At 33.3% G+C, this 20,652-nt stretch overlaps 1 protein-coding gene across 1 annotated transcript in view; it reads right to left on the bottom strand.

The window, feature by feature from the left end:
- LOC126880518 (uncharacterized) overlaps window positions 1-20,433 on the bottom strand; it is a 152,708-nt gene extending 132,275 nt beyond the window's left edge. The window contains exon 1 of the mRNA XM_050644416.1: window positions 20,332-20,433. Coding sequence (XP_050500373.1) covers window positions 20,332-20,406 — 75 coding nt within the window. The 5' untranslated portion in view covers window positions 20,407-20,433. The remainder of the gene's footprint in view (window positions 1-20,331) is intronic.
- Window positions 20,434-20,652: the final 219 nt, after the last annotated feature.

Genomic DNA, 20,652 nt, shown 5'->3' with positions numbered 1-20,652 from the left:
TACGCTAGTTTACAGTGCGCCAATGTTTGTGAGAAGGGTGACTTTAGCGTTCTAAATAAAAAATTATAGAAGATACAGATTTAATTCTAAAAAATTCTTTATAAATTTTTTTTTTTGCAAAATTTTCTGAATTTTTTTATGGTTAAGTCAGTTTTTTTCTAAAACTTATATTTTCGGAGTTATTTAAAAAAAAATTAATTTCTTAGTTCATTTGTTTAATAAAACATGAAGGACCCACTCCTCGAGTAGAACTTTTTGATATGTTGTTTATTAAACATTTCTTAATGAAATTACAAAAAGCTATATCTTGTTCCGAAGTGATTTTTTCCGAAGTGAAAATCTATATATGCACTCCCCTATCCAGTTAAATGTCATGTCTGTTCTATTGTACGGATGTAAAACCCGGAAAGTGACTATAACCCTTAGAGATACACTGCTGATCTTTACCAATAAATGCCTATGAAGAATTGTTCGTATTCTCTGGAGTAATGTCAGTACAAAAAAAGATCTGCTACACCCAACCAAACAAAATAAAGTAGAAAATGAAATAATAAGTAATTGGGAAAAACCTTCATTCAACAGATGGAAAATAAATGACGAATGAGACTCAAATTATGATTTAAAAAGTGCTATACGTAAAAAAGATTATGGTTGTAAATATACAAACAAAAATCGGCTATCAAAGAGTTATGTTTCTCATGAAGAGGAAAAGCTTAGCATAAAATATAGAACGTTCTTCTAACTTTTTTTTTATTTTCTTATCTATTGGTGTATGATTATGATCAACTATCGTCATAAAACAGCAAACATTTTATCTGAATAATATATAATGGCATTGGAGCCCAAGCGGGGATTTTTGCAGTTACTCGAGCCCGTCAGATTATCACATAGGGAGAAACCTTGTACCCTATATATGTACTCCTACCATATACTGGATCTTAATACAGGAAGGTTCGTTAAGGGTGGTCCGAAAAAAAATTCTATCCTTAGAAAAACTTGAAATCGTCAGATTAAGATAAGGTAAGTTACGTACATGCAGAACAGTGTACATTTCAAAAATATGACGGTTTGAGCGGGGCGTAAGAAAATGGGTGAGTTACAAAGTTTCACAAGAAAAAAGCGAATTTGGAGATTTTACAAGAAAAAAGCGATAAAAGCAGGTTTGGATTGCTTACGTAAAAATAAGAAACTTTTATTCGAGACATTTTTCGAACTATGGATAGATGGTGCTATAATCAGAAAAAACGATTGTTGGAAATGGAAAATTTAATTAAGAAATGGAAAGTCCCCACTTAAATGGAAAACTTAACTTTTTTTGTCTTAGGAACTAATCTTCACAACACAATGAGACCCATAACGTTCGAGTGACTGAAAATTTAGCATACTTTCCTCCCCTACTATAATATATTTTCAAAAATATTGAAAAAAATAAATATTTTCTTCCCTAAACTTTCTGTTATGGCACTTCCAAAATATGGAAGTCTGCGCGTTGTTAATATATCGTAAATAGTATGTTGTTTCTTGCATTGATTCTCATGGATTTGATTTTATTAATATTGATTATCAAACTTCAATGAAAAGTATTTCCAATTGGTTAGCCACATATTGGAACCTCTCTCCTAAAAGGCAGATATCATAATGTTCTTCTTGATGTACGATGTCCTTTTTAGAACGTTGGTTAGCATCATATCTGTCTTAATTTTATTCACTGCCACCCTAAATAGTATATGTTTGTGCCAATACAACAATACCAATCTCGGAAGTTCTTCAACTATGAAGTATTTATTTGTCCTGGAGTATGTTTGCTTGGTATTTTTTATTGTATAATATTGTGCAGTAACCTATAACCCTTGAAATCTATTGAAATTAGAGCATGGATAAGAGTTACCAGAGACAGGGGCGAATGGAGGATTGTTCTGAAGAAGGCTTGGGCTCATAAAGAGCTGCAACGCCACGGATGATGATGATGATGAACCTATATTTGGGACCTCTTAATTTATGTACGAAGGACTCTAACTTTCTCCTGGTGCTCTGTAGAATCTCAGTATTCTTGCTGAGGCGTTCTAGTATTGTGGAAGTTCGAGTTTTCTCCACCCAAGAACTAGAAGTTTTTAAAAGTCTTCGATAGCACTACATTTCGAAGGCTTCAAGGCAATTTAGATAACTTTTATTCACAGTCCAAAACTCGATACCATAAAGTAAGACCGATGACACGTAGCAGCGAAGTAGGTGGATCATCAATGCCAATTTTAAGTCTCTGTTACTATGTTTCGTGATAATTTTAGGTCCCTATGTTATACATCACCGGCGTATTCTAGATGGCTTAGGCGTGTGGTTAACATCCATTATACGAGTCTACCTCTTGTGTCGGAGTTTAGTTTGGAGATAATATAGTCTACTGTTATGTTAAAAAAAAAAATGGAGAAAGCACGCATCCTTGTCTAACTCCAGTAAGTAAGTTAAATTCGTCACTGTTGATCCCTTTTTATGTCATGCTGCATTCCGCCTCAATGTACAGTGACATTATAATGGAGATGTCTTTTTTGCCGGAGGATTTACGGCTCTAAAATTTTTGCAAAGTTTTCCATTTTCGTGGGGACTTTCCCATTTTAATTTAATTTTCCATTTCCAAAAACATTGGCTTTTTTTAGATTATAGGGCCATCTATCCATAATTCGAAAAAATGTATCGAATAAAAGTTACTTATTTTTACGTAAGGAATCCAAATCTTCAATAAAAAATGGGGGCTCCAATTTAAGATTTTAAAATAACTCCCACCCCACATCCGTGGGGGGTCGTGTTTGGTGCCATTTTGGTGCATAGATTTTTCAAAAATATCGCGGGATTCGTAAATGTTAAATTTACCATTATGTTTTGCGGCAAATAGATTTTGTCTGATGCCAGGACCTCACAACCCCCCCCCCTCTCCGTGGGAAGTCGTGTTTGGTATCATGCGATAGATGTTTGAAAAATATTGAGTGCGTACTTTTTGGTTTTACGACCTGTCATTCAATTTCCAAAATATTCGCTTTTTTCTTGTGAAACTTTGGGACTCACCCATTTCCTCAAATCGTCAGATTTTTGATTGTATACTTTTTTGCATGTACTTAACTTCCCTTATCTTAATCTGAGGATTTCGAGTTTTTCTAAGGATAGAAAAATTCGAAAATATACTGGGTAGAGGTATATTTTCAGGGTACAAGGTTTTTCCCCATGTTATAATCTGACGCGCTCGACTAACTGCAAAAATCCCCGCTTGGGCTCCCCTACCATTGGGCTTTCGCCGGTCGCCTGTTTTATCCTTATCAAAATACGCAAAGGATATAAATATAACCATTTATATTTATTTATATACCCAGCTAAATTGTCATTTTAGCCCCCTCTGTGGCTCAATGGTAAGAGCGCCTACCTTTGGATCGAAAGGTCCGAATGGTCGTGAGTTCGAATCTCACCAGGGTCAGGGATTTTTAGTTTATTCTAAATTAATAAATGAAAATAGTTTCTGTCCTTGTGGGATCGGTACTCACTGGAGGGACCGCAGACATTCGAATAAAATTAGCGTCTGTTTGCAGACAATGACGTCGACTTTTCAAAGTAACAAGACAATTACTCAACACACACACTACACGTGACACTAGGTACCCAACTGCAAATATTCACCGTACCTACCATGCCAATGGTCATTAGTTGTCGAGGCATTAGCTAAATAAAAAAAAATTGTCATTTCATCAAAATATATAAAATTTAAAATCTGTAGATGAAACAATATACCTTCATTTTTGTGAAACTCAACATTAGCTTTGCTATTTAAAACTCCAGAGGCCGTACTGTATTTTTTGCCCGTCTAAACTTAAGCGGGCCTTGTAATTTTTTAATTTTCTACTAACACAGGTAATTTTAAAGTTTAAACGCTAAACCAGTACAGACTACAGCGCTGTTTTTACATAAAAAGGAGAACAAAAAAAGCAGCATCGGTGCTAGAGTCTCTGCAACGACTCCACCACCTTCCTCCCGGCTGCTCCCAAAAGCTCCCAAACAACGCCGTAGACTTGGGGAATCTGGGGATAAACGAGCCGAGTTACAATCTGCTTTAACGCCCCAGTAAAATATCGAAGCTTACGTCGTTAGAGTTCAGGAGTTTCGTAGCTTCCAAGATAAATTCATAATGAGACTCATAAAATAAACACCTTTTTCTTTTTGGGAATCTCTTTCTCTCTTTATACGGGGACTATCTATTACGTATCCTTAATTTTCTATCTACATCTTTAGTTTACTTTTTATTTAAAATATTTATTCTATAAAATAAAGGTTAATAGTATATTATGCAAAGATCATTTAATGATGGCCATTATGAAGCGAGTATGAGGGTTACGAAACGAGCCGTGTGCGGCGAGTTTCATATAAAGTACGAGCTTCAAAATGATAACTAAATGCAAGTTGTATACACTATTTTTTCTATGATCATTCACGACAAAAAATATATTCAAATTTATTAATTTTGTAACACAAATAAATTTAGTAGTTTGTCAGTTTGACGGTTTGTTTACATATTGAGAACTGTCAAAGCGTATGTATTTGACTCGCCATTGGCCACTGCGCGTATACCATCTTTATCGCGAATGCCATATCGCGATTCTATTGGTTAAAAATCAGTATCCTAATGAAAATCTGTAGTCCAGACAGCCACTGCGCATCCGCCTGGAAAAATATTCTGATTCGGATTTTTTGCACAATCTTACTCAAAAAGGACCCCTTTTAACAAATTTACATGTTGCCAGGACCAAAAGTGGGTCAAAAATTTTTTAAACGTTTTTTTTTTGTTTTTTTCCTAAAATTATTTTTGAAGTTATACTTCTTTACCGGCGATAGAGGGTAAATTTTTATATGGGAAAACCTAGCGACCGGGCGCATGCGCATTATAAATTTGTTCTGATTGGATGTTCAAATGACATGTCAAAAATTATTCAATATGGCGGCTGTGGCACAGCTGTAGTTAGATTATTTATGGCTGTTGCGTTTTAAAATTTGTGTGAAAAGAAACAACAAACAAAAGTTAGTTAATAGTTATACTGCCTTTTTAAATAGTTTTCATATACCTATATTTTTGGACTTTTGGACTATTTTGGACAAGGAAAACTCATTCTAATTTGGTAAGTACCTAGTTTTTATTATAATCATATTGTGATTATACATTTGGATTAGGTTGAAATACATACATTTATTTTCTCAAGAATGCGGATTTTAGAGAGAAATCCCAAATTAGGTTCGATTTTTATTTTTAAATTATGATTTTTTGGCGTAGATTAATTTATCTAGTAGGTATGTAATGCTTTGATTTACATACTTAATTTGATTACCAACAAAAGTTCTACCAATCTTCATCTAATATATTGTTTTCTTACTGTTTTGTTATATTTTTATATTTTCTTCCACAAAATTTAAACTACATAATTTTCAAAACAACTGTCAAACAGTAAAACGTTCAGTTACCGTATTTTTCCACATGATAAATAATGTGCGATTGGACGAGTGAGTCTACGCTTCGATTACGAGTCAAAGCGGCACGAAATTCAAGGGTTCAATTCCCGATGCAAGTTTTATTTTTTATTTTTTTATGCATATTATGATTGTAAGTATATTTGTTATATAATTTTTTTTTTCAGCAAATGCGCATTTAAAATTTTTGCCAACAATTATTATTGTCCAGAAATCATTTTTTCTTTGTGGCATTTTTCAATGTGTTTGTGTGCGTTTTATTTTTTTATTTTTTTAAATTTTTGGTATAGTCTTAAAAATAACATAATATGTAGTAGAAGTATAACTTCTTACGTGCGTACAAAGTACACACACATTCTTGTTTTTTGCATGGAACAAAGTTTTTCTAGGTTTTTTGGATCATTACACACAGAAAAGGTTTTTAATGACATTTCTCTAAAGTTGATAGTTTTTGACATATTATAAGCGATTAAAAATTGAAAAATTGCGAAACTGGCCATTTTTAACCCTCAAAAACTATGTGAAAAACTGAAAATTTGAATATTGCCAAGGTAGGTAGATATTCTATAAACATCGATTGATGATATCCCGAAGAGTTTTTTGCAATACAGTATATTCAAAACTCCACTATTTTCCACCGACAGTATGGAGCAAATGAAAGTAATAAATTCGTTATTTCGTAAACCGGCGACTTTAAGGAAAAATCCCGAAACAGGTCGATTTCTATTTTTAAATTATGATATTGTGGCATATATGGTATACTAGTGACGTCATCCATCTGGGCGTGATGACGTAATCAACGATTTTTTTAAATGAGAATAGGGATCGTGTGCTAGCTCATTTGAAAGATTCTTCAATTCTCTATTTAGTAATATAAACATTTATATAATTATTTATACAGGGTGTCCTTCAACTTCTTTTTTGTCAAATAATTTAATTTAATAAAAAAATTTTGGACACTCTGTAAAAATAATTATGTAAATGTTTACATTACTGAATAGAGAATTGAAGAACCTTTCAAATGAGCTACCACACGACCCCTATTATCGTTTAAAAAAATCATCGATTACGTCATCACGCCCAGACAGATGACGTCACTAGTATATCATATATGCCGCAATATCATAACTTAAAAATAAAAATCGATCTGTCTCGGGTTTTTTCCTTAAAGTTGCCGGTTTACGAAATAACGAATTAATTCCTTTCATTTGCACCATACTGTATACACATGCAACGGTGGAAAATAGTGTCGCGCACGCGTGATTAGAAATTAAAAAACAAAGGAGTTTTGAATACTGTATTGCAAAAAACTCTTCGGGATTTCATCAGTCAATGTTTAAAGAATATCTACCCACCTTGGCAACATTCAAATTTTAAGTCTTTCACATAGTTCTTGAAGGTTTAAAATGGCCGATTTCGCAATTTTTCAATTTTTAATCGGTTATATGTCAAAAACTATCAACTTTAGAGAAATTTTACCTAAGACCTATTTTGTTTGGAATGATCCAAGAAACCTAAAAAATTTTGTTCCATGCAAGAAAAATAATTTTAGGAATAAAACAAAAAAAAAACGTTTAAAAAATTTTTGACCCACTTTTGGTCCTGGCAACATGCAAGTTTGTTAAAAGGGGTCCTTTTTGAGTAAGATTGTGCAAAAAATCCGAATTAGAATATTTTTCCTAGCGGATGCGCAGTTGCTTTCTGGACTAAATAAAGTTCATTATGATGCAGGTAGTGACATCATAATTGATATATGAGAATAGAAAAAAAAAAGATATTCATTGCTCTTTTCAGAAGATTAATTGAAACTACTTTATTTTAACGTTTCGATTTACACTTCAAAAATTCGGTATTCTTAGTCACTTACTTTGAAATGATAAATTACCCCATCGTGGACAAAGCGAAGAAGATCAAGCTTCGCGTATGGGAGACAATTATTAGTGAAATGGCTAAAAACTGATTTTAAGTGGTAATAAGCCGATCTAGAATAGGTATAGGCGAAGGCGACTTGATAAAAATCATTAAAAAGAGAAAAGTTGTATATCTAGGGCATACCTATAATGAGAGGCAGCAGATACTGAATACTGCAGTTAATACTCAACGGAAACATCGACGGAAAAAGAGGAATTGGTAGGAAGAAATATTCATGGCTCCCAAACCTTCGTCAATGGACTGGCTTATCAGCAGATTAATTATTATATGCCACGCAAGATCGAGAACGATATCAGCAAATTGTCATGAACCCTAAAACCCTAACTAAGAACCCCTTAAATACACCTGCCGAAAGACTGATAAAATGAATGACTTGATAAAATTTGGGAGCGGTATTCAAAGAAGAAGAAGCCAGTCGTAACACACGTAAAAAGTTATACTTCTATTATATGATTTCAACGAAATATAATACTTTAAACAGTTTATTTTTATTTCTTAGTTCAACACCCTAATTAAAGCCTAAAGTTTGCTAGTATTTTTTGATTCCGTTAATGAACTAGATAACAAATTCTTTTTTTAAATATTTTTGTTCGAGTAAGTGCTAATTTATTTTGATAATGCTGAATTTTTCTATAAAATTTTTTGATGAACTATGGAGATTTTTTTAACGAACTATGGGTAACCTGATGTACTTTTGTTGTATCAATTTGGTGACTTTAGTGAAGTGAAATCGCGCTTTGGACTTGAACAACCACCAAGCAAATCAGGACTGATAAACAAGGTATATTTTGTAAACTTTCTATTTTTTTTTTTTTTTTGTAATCACGATCTCTATTTGTAGACCGTAAGAGATCACAAATTTAAATTATTTTTTTTGTTTTAATAAATAATGTTTAATTTGCTAAATACAATCTTAATATTTCTCTTTTCCTTCTCTCTTGTATCGTAAGAACAATAAAGAATTAACTGAGTATAGTATAGAGTAAGATAAAGTAAGTTACGTTATAAATATTTTGTATATGGTGTATATTCTGTGGGACCATGTTTTTTTGGTTTATTTTGATTTAGCTATCTATCTTTCCTTTATTATTTCTATTTTTTGTATAATTTTTGGTTCCCTTTAGGCAACCAGTGGCGCCCAATATTTTATTTTTTTTTGACATCCGTATTTTGATTTTTATATATTTTTTTAATTTTTAAGCTAATAAGAGTATACTCATAACATCCCTTAAAAATCCACCCAATATTCTTCATTGTGTAACATCCCCTTATATGACATATCAACATCTTGTCAAAATTATATTCCTTTTTCATGTTATACAAATTTCACCCTCTTTTGGGGCATGTTATAATTTCCCTTGTGTTTACTTGAAGTTGGTTAAGTCTAGCTCACATTTTTTTTCTCTACTGCAGCTCTGCATTAGGGCACTTTATATTCTTGATTCTATATTGGGTTTTTGAATACCTTAACATTCCATTTTCTTAGTTCGACTATTTGTTCCTTTTGTCACTGTTGCGATTTTCGGTCTCAGTTTTGTAATAACCACGACATAATGATTTTAGTCAAAGTTTGCCCCGTGATACGTTCTGACATTATGACATTAGTTAGGTCTGCTGCCCATCTTTTTGGGATGAGGATGTGGTCAATTTGATTCGTTAATTCCTGATATTTTTTACGTTTCTTTCTCGATATCTTATCTCTGGGAGATAATACTGACAACTATTTCACTATGCAAATAAAACAGATCTTCTTCTTCTTTAAGTGCCATCTCCGCGGCGGAGGTCGGCAATCATCATAGCTATTCGTATTTCAGAGACGGTTGCTCTAAAAAGTTCATTTGAAGTACATCCGTACCACTCTCTCAGGTTGCGCAGCCACGATATTCTGCGTCTCCCTATGCCTCTCTTTCCTTGAATCTTTCCCTGAATAATAAATTGGAGCAAGCTGTATCTCTCTCCACGTGTAATATGTCCGAGAAATTAAAATTTTCTTGTTTTGATGGTTTTTATGATTTAAAATTTCTTTGTTCATCTTTCTCAGAACCTCTTTTTTGTGACGTGTTCTGTCCACGATATTTTCAGGATTCTTCTGTACACCCACAGCTCGAATGATTCTAGTTTTTTCATTGATGCAGCATTCAAGGTCCAAGCTTCTTTTCTATAAAACAAAGTCGAGAAAACGTAGCACCTAGCCAACCTAACTCTTAGCTCCAACTTCAAATCTCTTGTGCAGAGCACTTTCCTTATTTTGTTAAAATTTGCTCTAGCCTAGTAATCTCCTGTGGAGTTGATCATTGTTCCAAGGTATACATATTGGTCGACTCGTTCGATATTGGATCCGTTTATAAAGAGATTTTCGTTATTTCTTTAAATTTTCGATATTCTCATAAACTTTGTCTTCTTGACATTCATTGTTAGCCCGTATTCTTGTCCAAACTCTGCTCTTCTGGTCACCAGCCTCTGAAGATGCCAAATATTTTCAGCTAAGATGACAGTGTCATACGCATATCTAATGTTAATGGAAACTCCATTTACCTTTATTCCAGCTGTTTCACCCTCAAGAGCTTTTTTCAAGATTACTTCCGACTAGGCATTAAAAGAATTGGCGACAACACGCATCCCTGTCTCACTGCACGTCTGATTTCAATTTCGTCTGACAGCTGGTCGTTAACACGTACTTTTGCTCGTTGTTTATAGTATAAATTCGATATAATCCTGAGGTCATTGTAGTCCAACTTCTTTGATTCCAGGACATGCATTAATTGTTCATGTCGTACTTTGTCGAATGCTTTATTATAGTTAATAAAACACGCATATATTTCTTTATTGACGTCCAGGCACTTTTGTATAAGTATGTTAAGTAAAAAAGAGCTTCACGAGTTCCCAGGCCTTTGCGAAACACAAACTGCGTATCATTAATGTCTATGTCCAGTTTATGATATTGTAACAAAAGAGAAATCTTGGCCGACCGCCGTATAACAGTAAACACCTCGAGAATGACGTCATCGAATGATCTAGGCCTCGGCGGAAAGGAGGAGGAACTTCTCGAACGTACGACCCGTAGGCGGAACACGCTGATAGCTAGAGATGGGCGTCGATTGTTCCAGAATAACAACTGGGTATAAATACGGGCATATTTGTAAATAGTTTTTAGTCTTAAGCTAAAGTTTGTAAAGTGAACTTGTACAAATAAATAATAAAGTCGTATATAAATACCCGAACGCTCGTTTTGTTACAATATATTCGGTTATATATGACTTTCAGTAGCAACTTTAACACAAGGGACATTAAACTAATGGTGCAATAGTCGCCGCATTCTCTTGCGTTTTTCTTTTTAGGGAGGCAAATAAATCCACTTCAACCATTCTTTGGGTAATGTGCTTGAGCTATAAATTTTGTTCAAGAGTACCACTAAAACATCAATATGCTGCTGATCTATAATTTTTAAAAGGTCTATAGGAAGCATGTCAGGTCAGGTATAAAATGATACAACGCGAAAAATCTGCCTCATCAGATATTACACAAGACATAGTATGATAAAACATATGAAACTCACCTCGTAGATATTATTCAGGTTGATTTTTCTTGCGTTATTTTTTATTTTGAAGGTTGTATTTTTGAACAATAGTCTCTAGCTTTTATTAGGGTTTTATTACGTGTTTTTTTTTATTGTGGCAGTTTTAGTGAAAACGGCCGATTAAGGTTTTTATTCGTTTCGACGTGCGCTCGTCGATGGATATTTTTATTGTTTTTGCGTTAAATCTAAAATGAGAGAGGTGCACAAAAAAATTTCAAACAAAACATGACTTTTTGAAACGGCACAAATTGACAATTTACCTGTTTGGTGGGATTAATTTGGTTGTTTATTTTTGGTGTAGAGTTTGATTTAATTTTACGTAATAATTCCAAGTAAATTGGCATAATAATTTCAAAATAACAACCATAAAAAAGCAGATATGTGCTAGGTAATAAGAGGAGCAACTCAGTATCGGAATATTATAAGAATAGTATATTATTCAACGAGCATGTAATAGCCATTACATGCGAGTAGAATACTATACTTTTTCTACGACTTTTTTTATTTTAATTAGTAAAAATATACTCGAATAAACTACTCGATATTTAAATTATAATAATTTACAAAAATTCCTAAATGCCGTTTACCCCTAATAGGTGGCTGAATAATTGGTTGCCTACTACTAGCAAATTCTTAAGTATAGGGCTTTTCATTGACTGTCATTTGTTTCGAGCTTCTGTCATGTGTCACATAATATTAATATATCTACGCCATACGTCTTTGGTTTGTATCATTGGTATATATCAATAACGTATGACGTAGATATATTAATATTATGTGACACATGACAGAAGCTCGAAACAAATGACTGTGAATGAAAAACACTATTGCAAAAATACAACAAGAAATAGTCAATCCAAGTTCTAGTCGTTTCAGAAAAATTAAAAGCATAAATTTGTACCTACCGTCAATGAATCTAATAAATAGCAAATGGCTATCATCGGTGGACGTATTTCATTAAGAGGAAACAGTAGCGATCAACAGGTAGCAAAAACGCGTTCCAAGATTGCGGCTGTAATTTTGAATATTTTTTCGAGATATTTGGCACACATATTCGTAATATAATAAAGAATGGCGGTACAGAGCCCAATTTGAAAAATATATTAATATGTGAAAATGACTCTGTAATTAAATACAATATTAAAAAAACGAGCCTGTACCGCCATTAAGAAGAACAAAAAAATACACTTTCTTCAAATAAACTTTTTTATCCGATGCCTAGATTTTGTGTCATTTTGGAACTACTAATGAAATAAAAAATTTTAGTAGTTCCAAAATGACACAAAATCTAGGCATCGGATAAAAAAGTTTATTTGAAGAAAGTGTATTTTTTTGTTCTTCTTAATGGCGGTACAGGCTCGTTTTTTTAATATTGTATTTAATTACAGAGTAATTTCCACATATTAATATATTTTTCAAATTGGGCTCTGTACCGCCATTCTTTATTATATTACGAATACGCGTGCCAAATATCTCGAAAAAATATTCAAAATTACAGCCGCAATCTTGGAACGCGTTTTAGCTACCTGTTGATCGCTACTGTTTCACCTTAAAGTTATAATGTATATTTTCATTTACCTATATATAATATAGTAATATAATTACAGATTACAATATGTTACAACATATTTAACACAATATGATTTAAAAAATAAACACAATATTAGTTAATTCCAATTAACACAAACAAAATGCGCTAATTTCACTGTCACTAAAATAAATTAATAATAAACCTCAAAATTTTTAATAAACAAGGTATAAACGTAAAAATATATTGACACTGTTACAGTTTAAATTCCTTTAAAAATTTTTCGAAGATAATAATTATTGATATAAATTACAATAATTATTGTATTAAATAAACAAGTTTAAGTAATTTTATTTGCATTTTATATCCGATTAATATTAAAAGTGGCATGCGCCACTTGAATCTAACTTCATCCCGTGAGTAATGAAATATTACTCACGGGTAAAGTAATGGGTGCTATTATCTATGAAAAAATAGCGAATAATGAGCATGTTATTAAACGGTCGTAGAAAAATGTATTATCAGACGTGAAATCGAACGGGAGAGGTAGTTTTAAAAAAAGTCCCTAATAAAACATATGAGCAGATTCCTGAGCTTAACATATCTGCAGTAAACTTAAACGTATAGTACGAAGAAGACAAAGTAGTTTTAGGATGCCCTGGTAAGTAAAATGGAATGTGTTTAGCAATAGAAATGGAATGAACCCACTTATACCAGAAAAAATATTATTTTTCTACGAGCGTGCAAAAATGTCTAGTTTCGCGCACGCATTTTAGTTTAGAAAGTTTCACTTTTCCGCACGCGTGTTACTTTTCCGCACGCGTGTTACTTTTCCGCACGCGGTTTTTACTTTTCCGCACGCGTGTTAATTTAGATATGTTAATATGGCCTTAAAGTAATTATAATACATGCAATAAACTAATATTTAGATGTTATTTACTAATTTATTTCAAATATATCTTATTGTGTTCCTGTTTTAATGAAATTAACGCGACAATTCGATGAAATAAAATTATTTTGACATAATATTCAAAAGTCAAATCGGTAGACAATAACAGTCGTTTTGAATCATCGTCATGGAAACCAAGATTGTCGTCATGCTAACTAATTATATTAAAACTTTGGTTTTGACAACCTTGTCAAACAATTAATTTGTGTATGTATTTTCATATTAATTAAATTAATTGATTAAGATTTGGTAATTTTTTAAAAACTCTTAGAAAAAATATTGTTCCTAACTCTTGCAGAAAGTCTCTTTTCCGCACTCGACTGCTTACCGAACTCCCGCTTCGCGTCGTTCGGCAAACTGCAGTCGCGTGCGGAAAAGAATGACTTTCTGCACTTGTTAGGAAAATTACTATATTGTGTTGTAGAAGCCCGTAATATATTCTAAGATTATCATACAATAATTTGCAGCAACAATATTGCTATGGACATTAAGACTAGAATTCGGCATAGTTTTTATACCTAACGAACTGATAACATAACATCACTCTTAGAATAAATTCGATAAATTGATAAGTTAGATTAAATTATTGATTAAATTATGGACTAAAATCCGCAAGAAGAACTAGGACTTCATAATCAGGAAAGAACTTATTTAATACCGAATGATCAAACAACACCCAGTTAGTAGTAAAATACCAGTCGATTAATTATTGTCTTGTCTTCCGACTTTGTACAAATTCCTCCCAAATAAAAAATAATGTGTGTGTACTTTGTACGCACGTAAGAAGTTATACTTCTATTACATATTATGTGATTTTAACGAAATTGATAGAATGTACTTTAAACAGTTTATTTATATTTTATTTAAATATTAAACTAATTTTAATACTTAATACTTTCCAAAAATTTTTATTAAGACAATACCAAAAATTTAAAAAAATAAGAGAATAAAACGCACACAAACACATTGAAAAATGCCACAAAGAAAAAATTATTTCTGAACGATAATAATTTTTGGCAAAAATTTTAAATACGCATTTTCTGAAAAAAAAATTATATAATAAATATACTTACAATCATAAAATGCATAAAAAAATTCAAAAAATAAAAACTTGCATCGGGATTCGAACCCGCGAATTTGGGGACGCTTTGATTCGTAATCGAAGCCTAGACTCACTCATCCAATTACTCATTATTTGTCATGTGGAAAAATAGGTCATTTGAACGTTTTACTGTTTGACAGTTATTCTGAATTTAAATCAAATTATGTAGTTTGATTTTTGAGGAAGAAAATATTAAAATATTACAAAACAGTAAGAAAACAATATATTAGATGAACATTGGTAGAACTTTTGTTGGTAATCAAATTAAGCATGTAAATCAAAGCATTACGTACCTACTAGATAAATAAATCTACGCCAAAAAATCATAATTTAAAAATATAAATCGGACCTAATTTCGGATTTCTCTCTAAAATCCCCATTCTTGAAAAAATAAATTTATTTCAACCTAATCCAAATGTATAATTGCAATATGATTATAATAAAAACTACTTACCAAATTAGAATGAGTCCTTGTCCAAAATAGTCCAAAAATATATATGGAAACTATTTAAAAAGGTAGTAAAACTATTAACTAACTCTTGTTTGTTGTTTCTTTTCACACAAATTTCAAAACGCAACAACCATAAATAATCAAACCACAGCTTTGCCACAGCCGACATATTGAATAATTTTTGACATATCATTTGAACATCCAATCAGAACAAAGTTATAATGCGCATGCGCCGGGATCGTAGGTTTTAACATATAAAAATTCACCCTCATATCGAGCGTAAAGAAGTATAACTTCAATAAAATTATTAAGAAACAATATCACAAAGGCTCAACAAAACATATATTCCAATATAGGGAGCAAAGAACAACTTTTTTTAGGCTTTTTTCAGCCGATTAGAAGAAAGTCCTTGAATCAGTTCCGCATTACTGGAATATAAATAATATTAAAAATATACGTTGTTTGACTAGACTATTGACGAACTATCTGGGGGTTCACTTTAGCAGGACCCTCAACTGGAATATTGACATCCAACACACCTTAAACAAGGCAAGGAATAGAGCTAAACTCCTACTATGATCATATAGCAAGACGAATGTAACATTTCACGACAAGAGCCCTGCAGCATAAATACGAATTACCAGAAGTGTCAGTGAATTATCGGTGATGGTTGGTAGTAGGATTGGTTAAGCAACAGACAGGTGTGGCTTGTGGAATTCAAAATACACGGTCTCTTCCGCTTTGATAAAGTACAGTCGTCACGCTGTATGATCATAGTAGGATCGGAAAACTGTATAATTGATATATCCACGCCTTAAATGACTAATAGGGAGAAGAAAATAAGTTGAAGATGCACAATGTACGTGTTGTACAATAGTAATGAAAAGAACCCATATAATGGAGCAATCCACCGCTACCACAAAAATAAACTGTAAAACAATAATGTTAAAAGACCTCAAGGACTCAGGGCAACAACTAGCACATCCATACGAGGAATCTACAGCTACTTGAGGAGAGAAATTCCAAACGTCCACACGTTTCAAACAAAAATAAGAAAGTGTCTGAAAATGAAATGAAATTTTAATAATATTGTCACAAACTCTTCAAGTTGCTCCTGTAGTGACCCTTTCCCAAGTTGATATAGCCCTTTTCTAACTTGGCTACACCGTATGTTACATTAAAAGTATTATCTACACTAACTATATTATTCTTATATTGTATAATTAACCTCACCCCTATACAGAGCATTGATAATAAATAATGACCTAATCTTAATAAAATATATCACGAGATAATTTAAAATTGAGTTTGACAAATCGACTTACGAACCATTCGACTCCCTCGGCGATGATCGCCAACAAACTACACGTCAGAATAGCGATCTAAAACTGCGAAGCCATTACTAAAAAAAAACTGATCGCTCTACACTTAGCCAGTAATGTGTTGCGTCAAAAACATTTTCGCTAATGATTATTATCCGACCGATCAAAATTCTCTATGCAGTTAAAACTTGGACACTTAAAACATCAACCGTACATAAATTGGAGGCTTTTGAAATGTAGATTTACCAGAGAGTCTTCAAAATTTCATGGATATCGCATACCTACAACGAAGTGCTGCATAGAATAGGAAAGGAACGAGATCTTTTCAGCACAGTTGAAGTTACAAAAACATCATACTTAGGTCGTATACTGAGAAATAATAGTACCGATATGATGTTCAACTAATAGTGAGAGAAAAGACCAAGGAAAATAGAAGACTGGGAAAGAAAAGACTATCGTGCCTAGGAAACATTCTACAATGGACAGAGCTAAATTTTGAACATCTATTAAGAACAGCTGAAAACAGACAAGAGTTTGCAGTAATTGTAATAGCACCTCCATTACACTTTAAAAAGAATGAAAGTAAGAACCCAAGTTTACCACTAGAAGCTAAATCGAACGGTGTTACTATACAGAAGATGTAGTTATAAATTATGTCCCCAATAAAACACCTGAGCAGATTCCTGAGCTTTTCGCACACGAACCTCAAACTGATAAAGGCTTAGAGACACTCATCATACAGCCTTCCGATCGAATCGAAATCATTATTTTTACCCCGTTTAGGCCTTGTCTTCTTCAGGGTGCTGGGAACTTCTTTTTGGGAGTGTAAGTACGATGAAAGTAAGCTTGTTTGTGAGTGTTAGGTTGATGTGAATGGAGCAAAATTGCTAGTGAAACAGGGGTTTAGAAGGTGGAGGTTAGTTTAGCAGAGAAGCTGTAAGAGGTAAAGGAGAAGATACTGCCGTAAACTTGCTCAAACCAGCCAGGAGGGATTCAATGCTGCCACTACTGAAGAACGGCTCTTGGATTCAGCGTTTAGGGGTGCAGTTTAAGTTATCTGCAATATGTTAGGGGGATTTGTTCTAGGATATCATAATACTCATCAGGAAATTCGTTTCTGACCAATTGTAGAAGATTGGCTGGAGGGAATGGAACTTTGTTTTTGGGAAACCTGGTCAGTATGTGACCTTGCCGATTGCAAGGGTTTGTTAGAACATCTTTTACTCTATGGTTGTTACCATTCATCATGCGCGAGACGTATTTGTGGCTGAGAGAACGGATTCTCTCGTTGATAGGGATTATTTTTGCGAGTGGATGTACTAACACCGACGGATATCTCCAATGCTTCTTGAGGCATTTTCTGAGTATTTTTCGCTCACAGGCCAGGATGTTATTATTATGTGGACGGTTGATTGAGGCATAGAGAATATTCCTGTAGTCGATAATTGGCCTTATGTATGTTTTATATGTGTGAATGAGAGTCTTGGCTTGATGTACCACCCGACATTCCATTCCAGACAGCGCTCCTAGGAGTTTAGCTCTATTCCTTACATTGTTTAAGGTGTGTTGGATGTCTATGTTCCAGTTGAGGGTCCTGCTAAAGTAGACCCCTAGGTAGACTACTGGAACTAGGACTCTCAACTGGAACATTGATATTTAACACGCCTTAAACAAGGTAAGGAATAGAGCTAAACTGCTACTACGGTCATAGAGCAGGACGAATGTAACATTACACGACAAGATCCCTTCAGCATAAATACGAATTGCCAGAAGTTGTCAGTAAATTATGGGTGACGGTTGGTAAAAGGATTGGTTAAACAACATACAGGTGTGGCCTGTGGAATTCAAAATGCACGGTCTCTTGTGCTTTGATAAAGTACAGTTGTCACGCTGTATGATCATAGAACGATCGGAAAGCTGTATAATTAATACATCCACGCCTTAATTGACTAAAAGGGAGAAGAAAATAAGTTGTACGATGCACAATGTACGTGTTGTACAGTAGTAATGGAAAAAAAGAATGTGTGTGTACTATGTACGTACGTAAGAAGATATTCTTCTATTATATAATAGGTAATTTAAACGAAGTAAATATACTTAAAAGGTTATTTGTATTTTATTTAAAAATCAAACTTACTTTCTTATCTACCACTTTCAAAAAATTTTTATTAAAACAACCAAAAATAAAAAAAAAATATGAATCGCCCGGGAATTGAACCCGCAACCTTCCAATCTCAGTGCTAACGCATTTCTAACTACTCCATCGAGGCATTAGAGATAGACATGTAAGTTTCGGATATAATTACACAACACGGCGACATATAGTGTAAAAATGTTAAGCTTACATAATATTTTATTAATCCAAAAACACAAGTATTATAATAAATAATACATTTCCTAAAACCACTAATATATTCTTTTAATGACTTATTCGCACGGTTACAGATACATACATACCTATCTTGAAAGATTAGCAATGAACTACATACTGTCAGTGTGCGCAGGCGCGCGGTAAATGTACAATTTTACCCTCAATCGATTCGCCGCTAAAGAAGAATATCTTCAAAAAACCATTTAATTTAGCAAGCCACCGCTACCACAAAAATAAACTGTAAAACAATAATGTTAAAAGACCTCAAGGACTCAAGGCAACAACTAGGACATCCATACGAGGAATCTACAGCTCCCTGAGGAGAGACATTCCAAACGTCTAAACGTTTCAAACAAAAATATAAAAGTGTCTGAAAATGAAATGAAATTTTAACATTATTGTCACAAACTCTTCGCGTTGCTCCTGTAGTGACCCTTTCCCAAGTTAATTTGCTCCTTTTCTAACTTGGCTACACCGTATGTTACACTATAGTATATTAAGTATGGAGAACGGTAAGGGTTTTATACCGATCGAAGACAATTGTTTGGAGGAGGAGCGGAGCGACGACTCCAATTATTGTCCGAGATCGGTTACCCTTAACGTTCGACATGCTTATAACGTTTTTTGCACGATTGATACCATTATAAATTATAAAATTAAACATTTTCGTCATATTGACTAGTTTCATTTATTTTATCAAGATAGATACTTTGGTTGTTAGGTAGTAACTAGGGTGCATGACAACAATGCATGGAGAATTGAGTTTTTATTTAGTTGTCAATAATTTTAAGTACAATTTTGATTATTATAAATTAAAATATGAGCGAAAGTGAATTTGAAGAAATTGAACGGGCTTGGGAAGAAGGGTGTTCCGCAATTATTCCCGAAAAATCCAAAATCCGTTATCAAAATACCTACCAAAGTTTTAAAAAATGGTGCGAAGGCAAGAATTTAAGAATCTAAGAAAATACTCTATTGGCATGTTTCGTTCAAAGACATATGCAGTTGAAAGCTCCTGGAAGCCTCTGGGCAGAATATTCAATGATTAAATCCACCGTTTTTCTTTATGATGGCATTGATGTTTCCAAGTTTTCAACTTTGATCGCGTATTTGAAGAGAAAAAATGTTGGATACTACTAATGTATGCGATTCTGCAGGAGTTTCTGTTAGAAGTGAAACCGCAGCCCAAACAAGTGGGATTTCATTAAATAATTTAACAAATTGTACCATAAGTTACCATAATTTAATAAATAATTCGTTAGTTTTCTTTATTCTTTCAAAAAATAAATTAAAATTAAGAGATTTTTTAACTCGACGGTAAGTGAATTACTTACCGTCGAGTTGGAGTACTTACCGTCGAGTTGGATTACTTACCGTCGAGTTGCTAGTAAATGTCACCTACTGACGTAAAATCTGTCACGGTAAACAGTCAAAAATGATCAATCGTGCAAAAAAAGTATTATGTGCACTAACTATATTATTCTAATATTGTATAATTAACCTCACGCCTACACAGAGAATTGAGAATAAATATTTACTCAAAATAATCTTGATAAAATATATCACCAGATAATTTAAAATTGAGCTTGACAAATCGACTTACGAATAATTCGAGTCCCTCGGCGATGATCGCCAACAAACTGCACGTCAGAATAGCGATCGAAAACTGCGAAGCCATTACTAAAAAAGACTGATAGCTACACTTAGCCAGTAATGTGTTTCGCGTCAAAAACATTTTCGCTAATGATTATTATCCGACCGATAAAAATCTGGTCAGATGTAATTGTGCGTAACAATGTAAATGTTATCTGGGCATTGTGTGGAAAAAGCTGGCGATTCGAAAAGCTTCCATTAATCGTCCGGGTTTGTTTCTATTGTGTGCTCATTTATAAAATTGACTGCGATACCCAGAAGATAGATTAGT

This window comes from Diabrotica virgifera, chromosome 2 (genome assembly GCF_917563875.1).
Source record: "Diabrotica virgifera virgifera chromosome 2, PGI_DIABVI_V3a".
Lineage (NCBI taxonomy): Eukaryota > Metazoa > Arthropoda > Insecta > Coleoptera > Chrysomelidae > Diabrotica > Diabrotica virgifera.
Note: the sequence above shows the minus strand (reverse complement) of the source record. Positions and strands in the feature narration are given on the sequence as shown.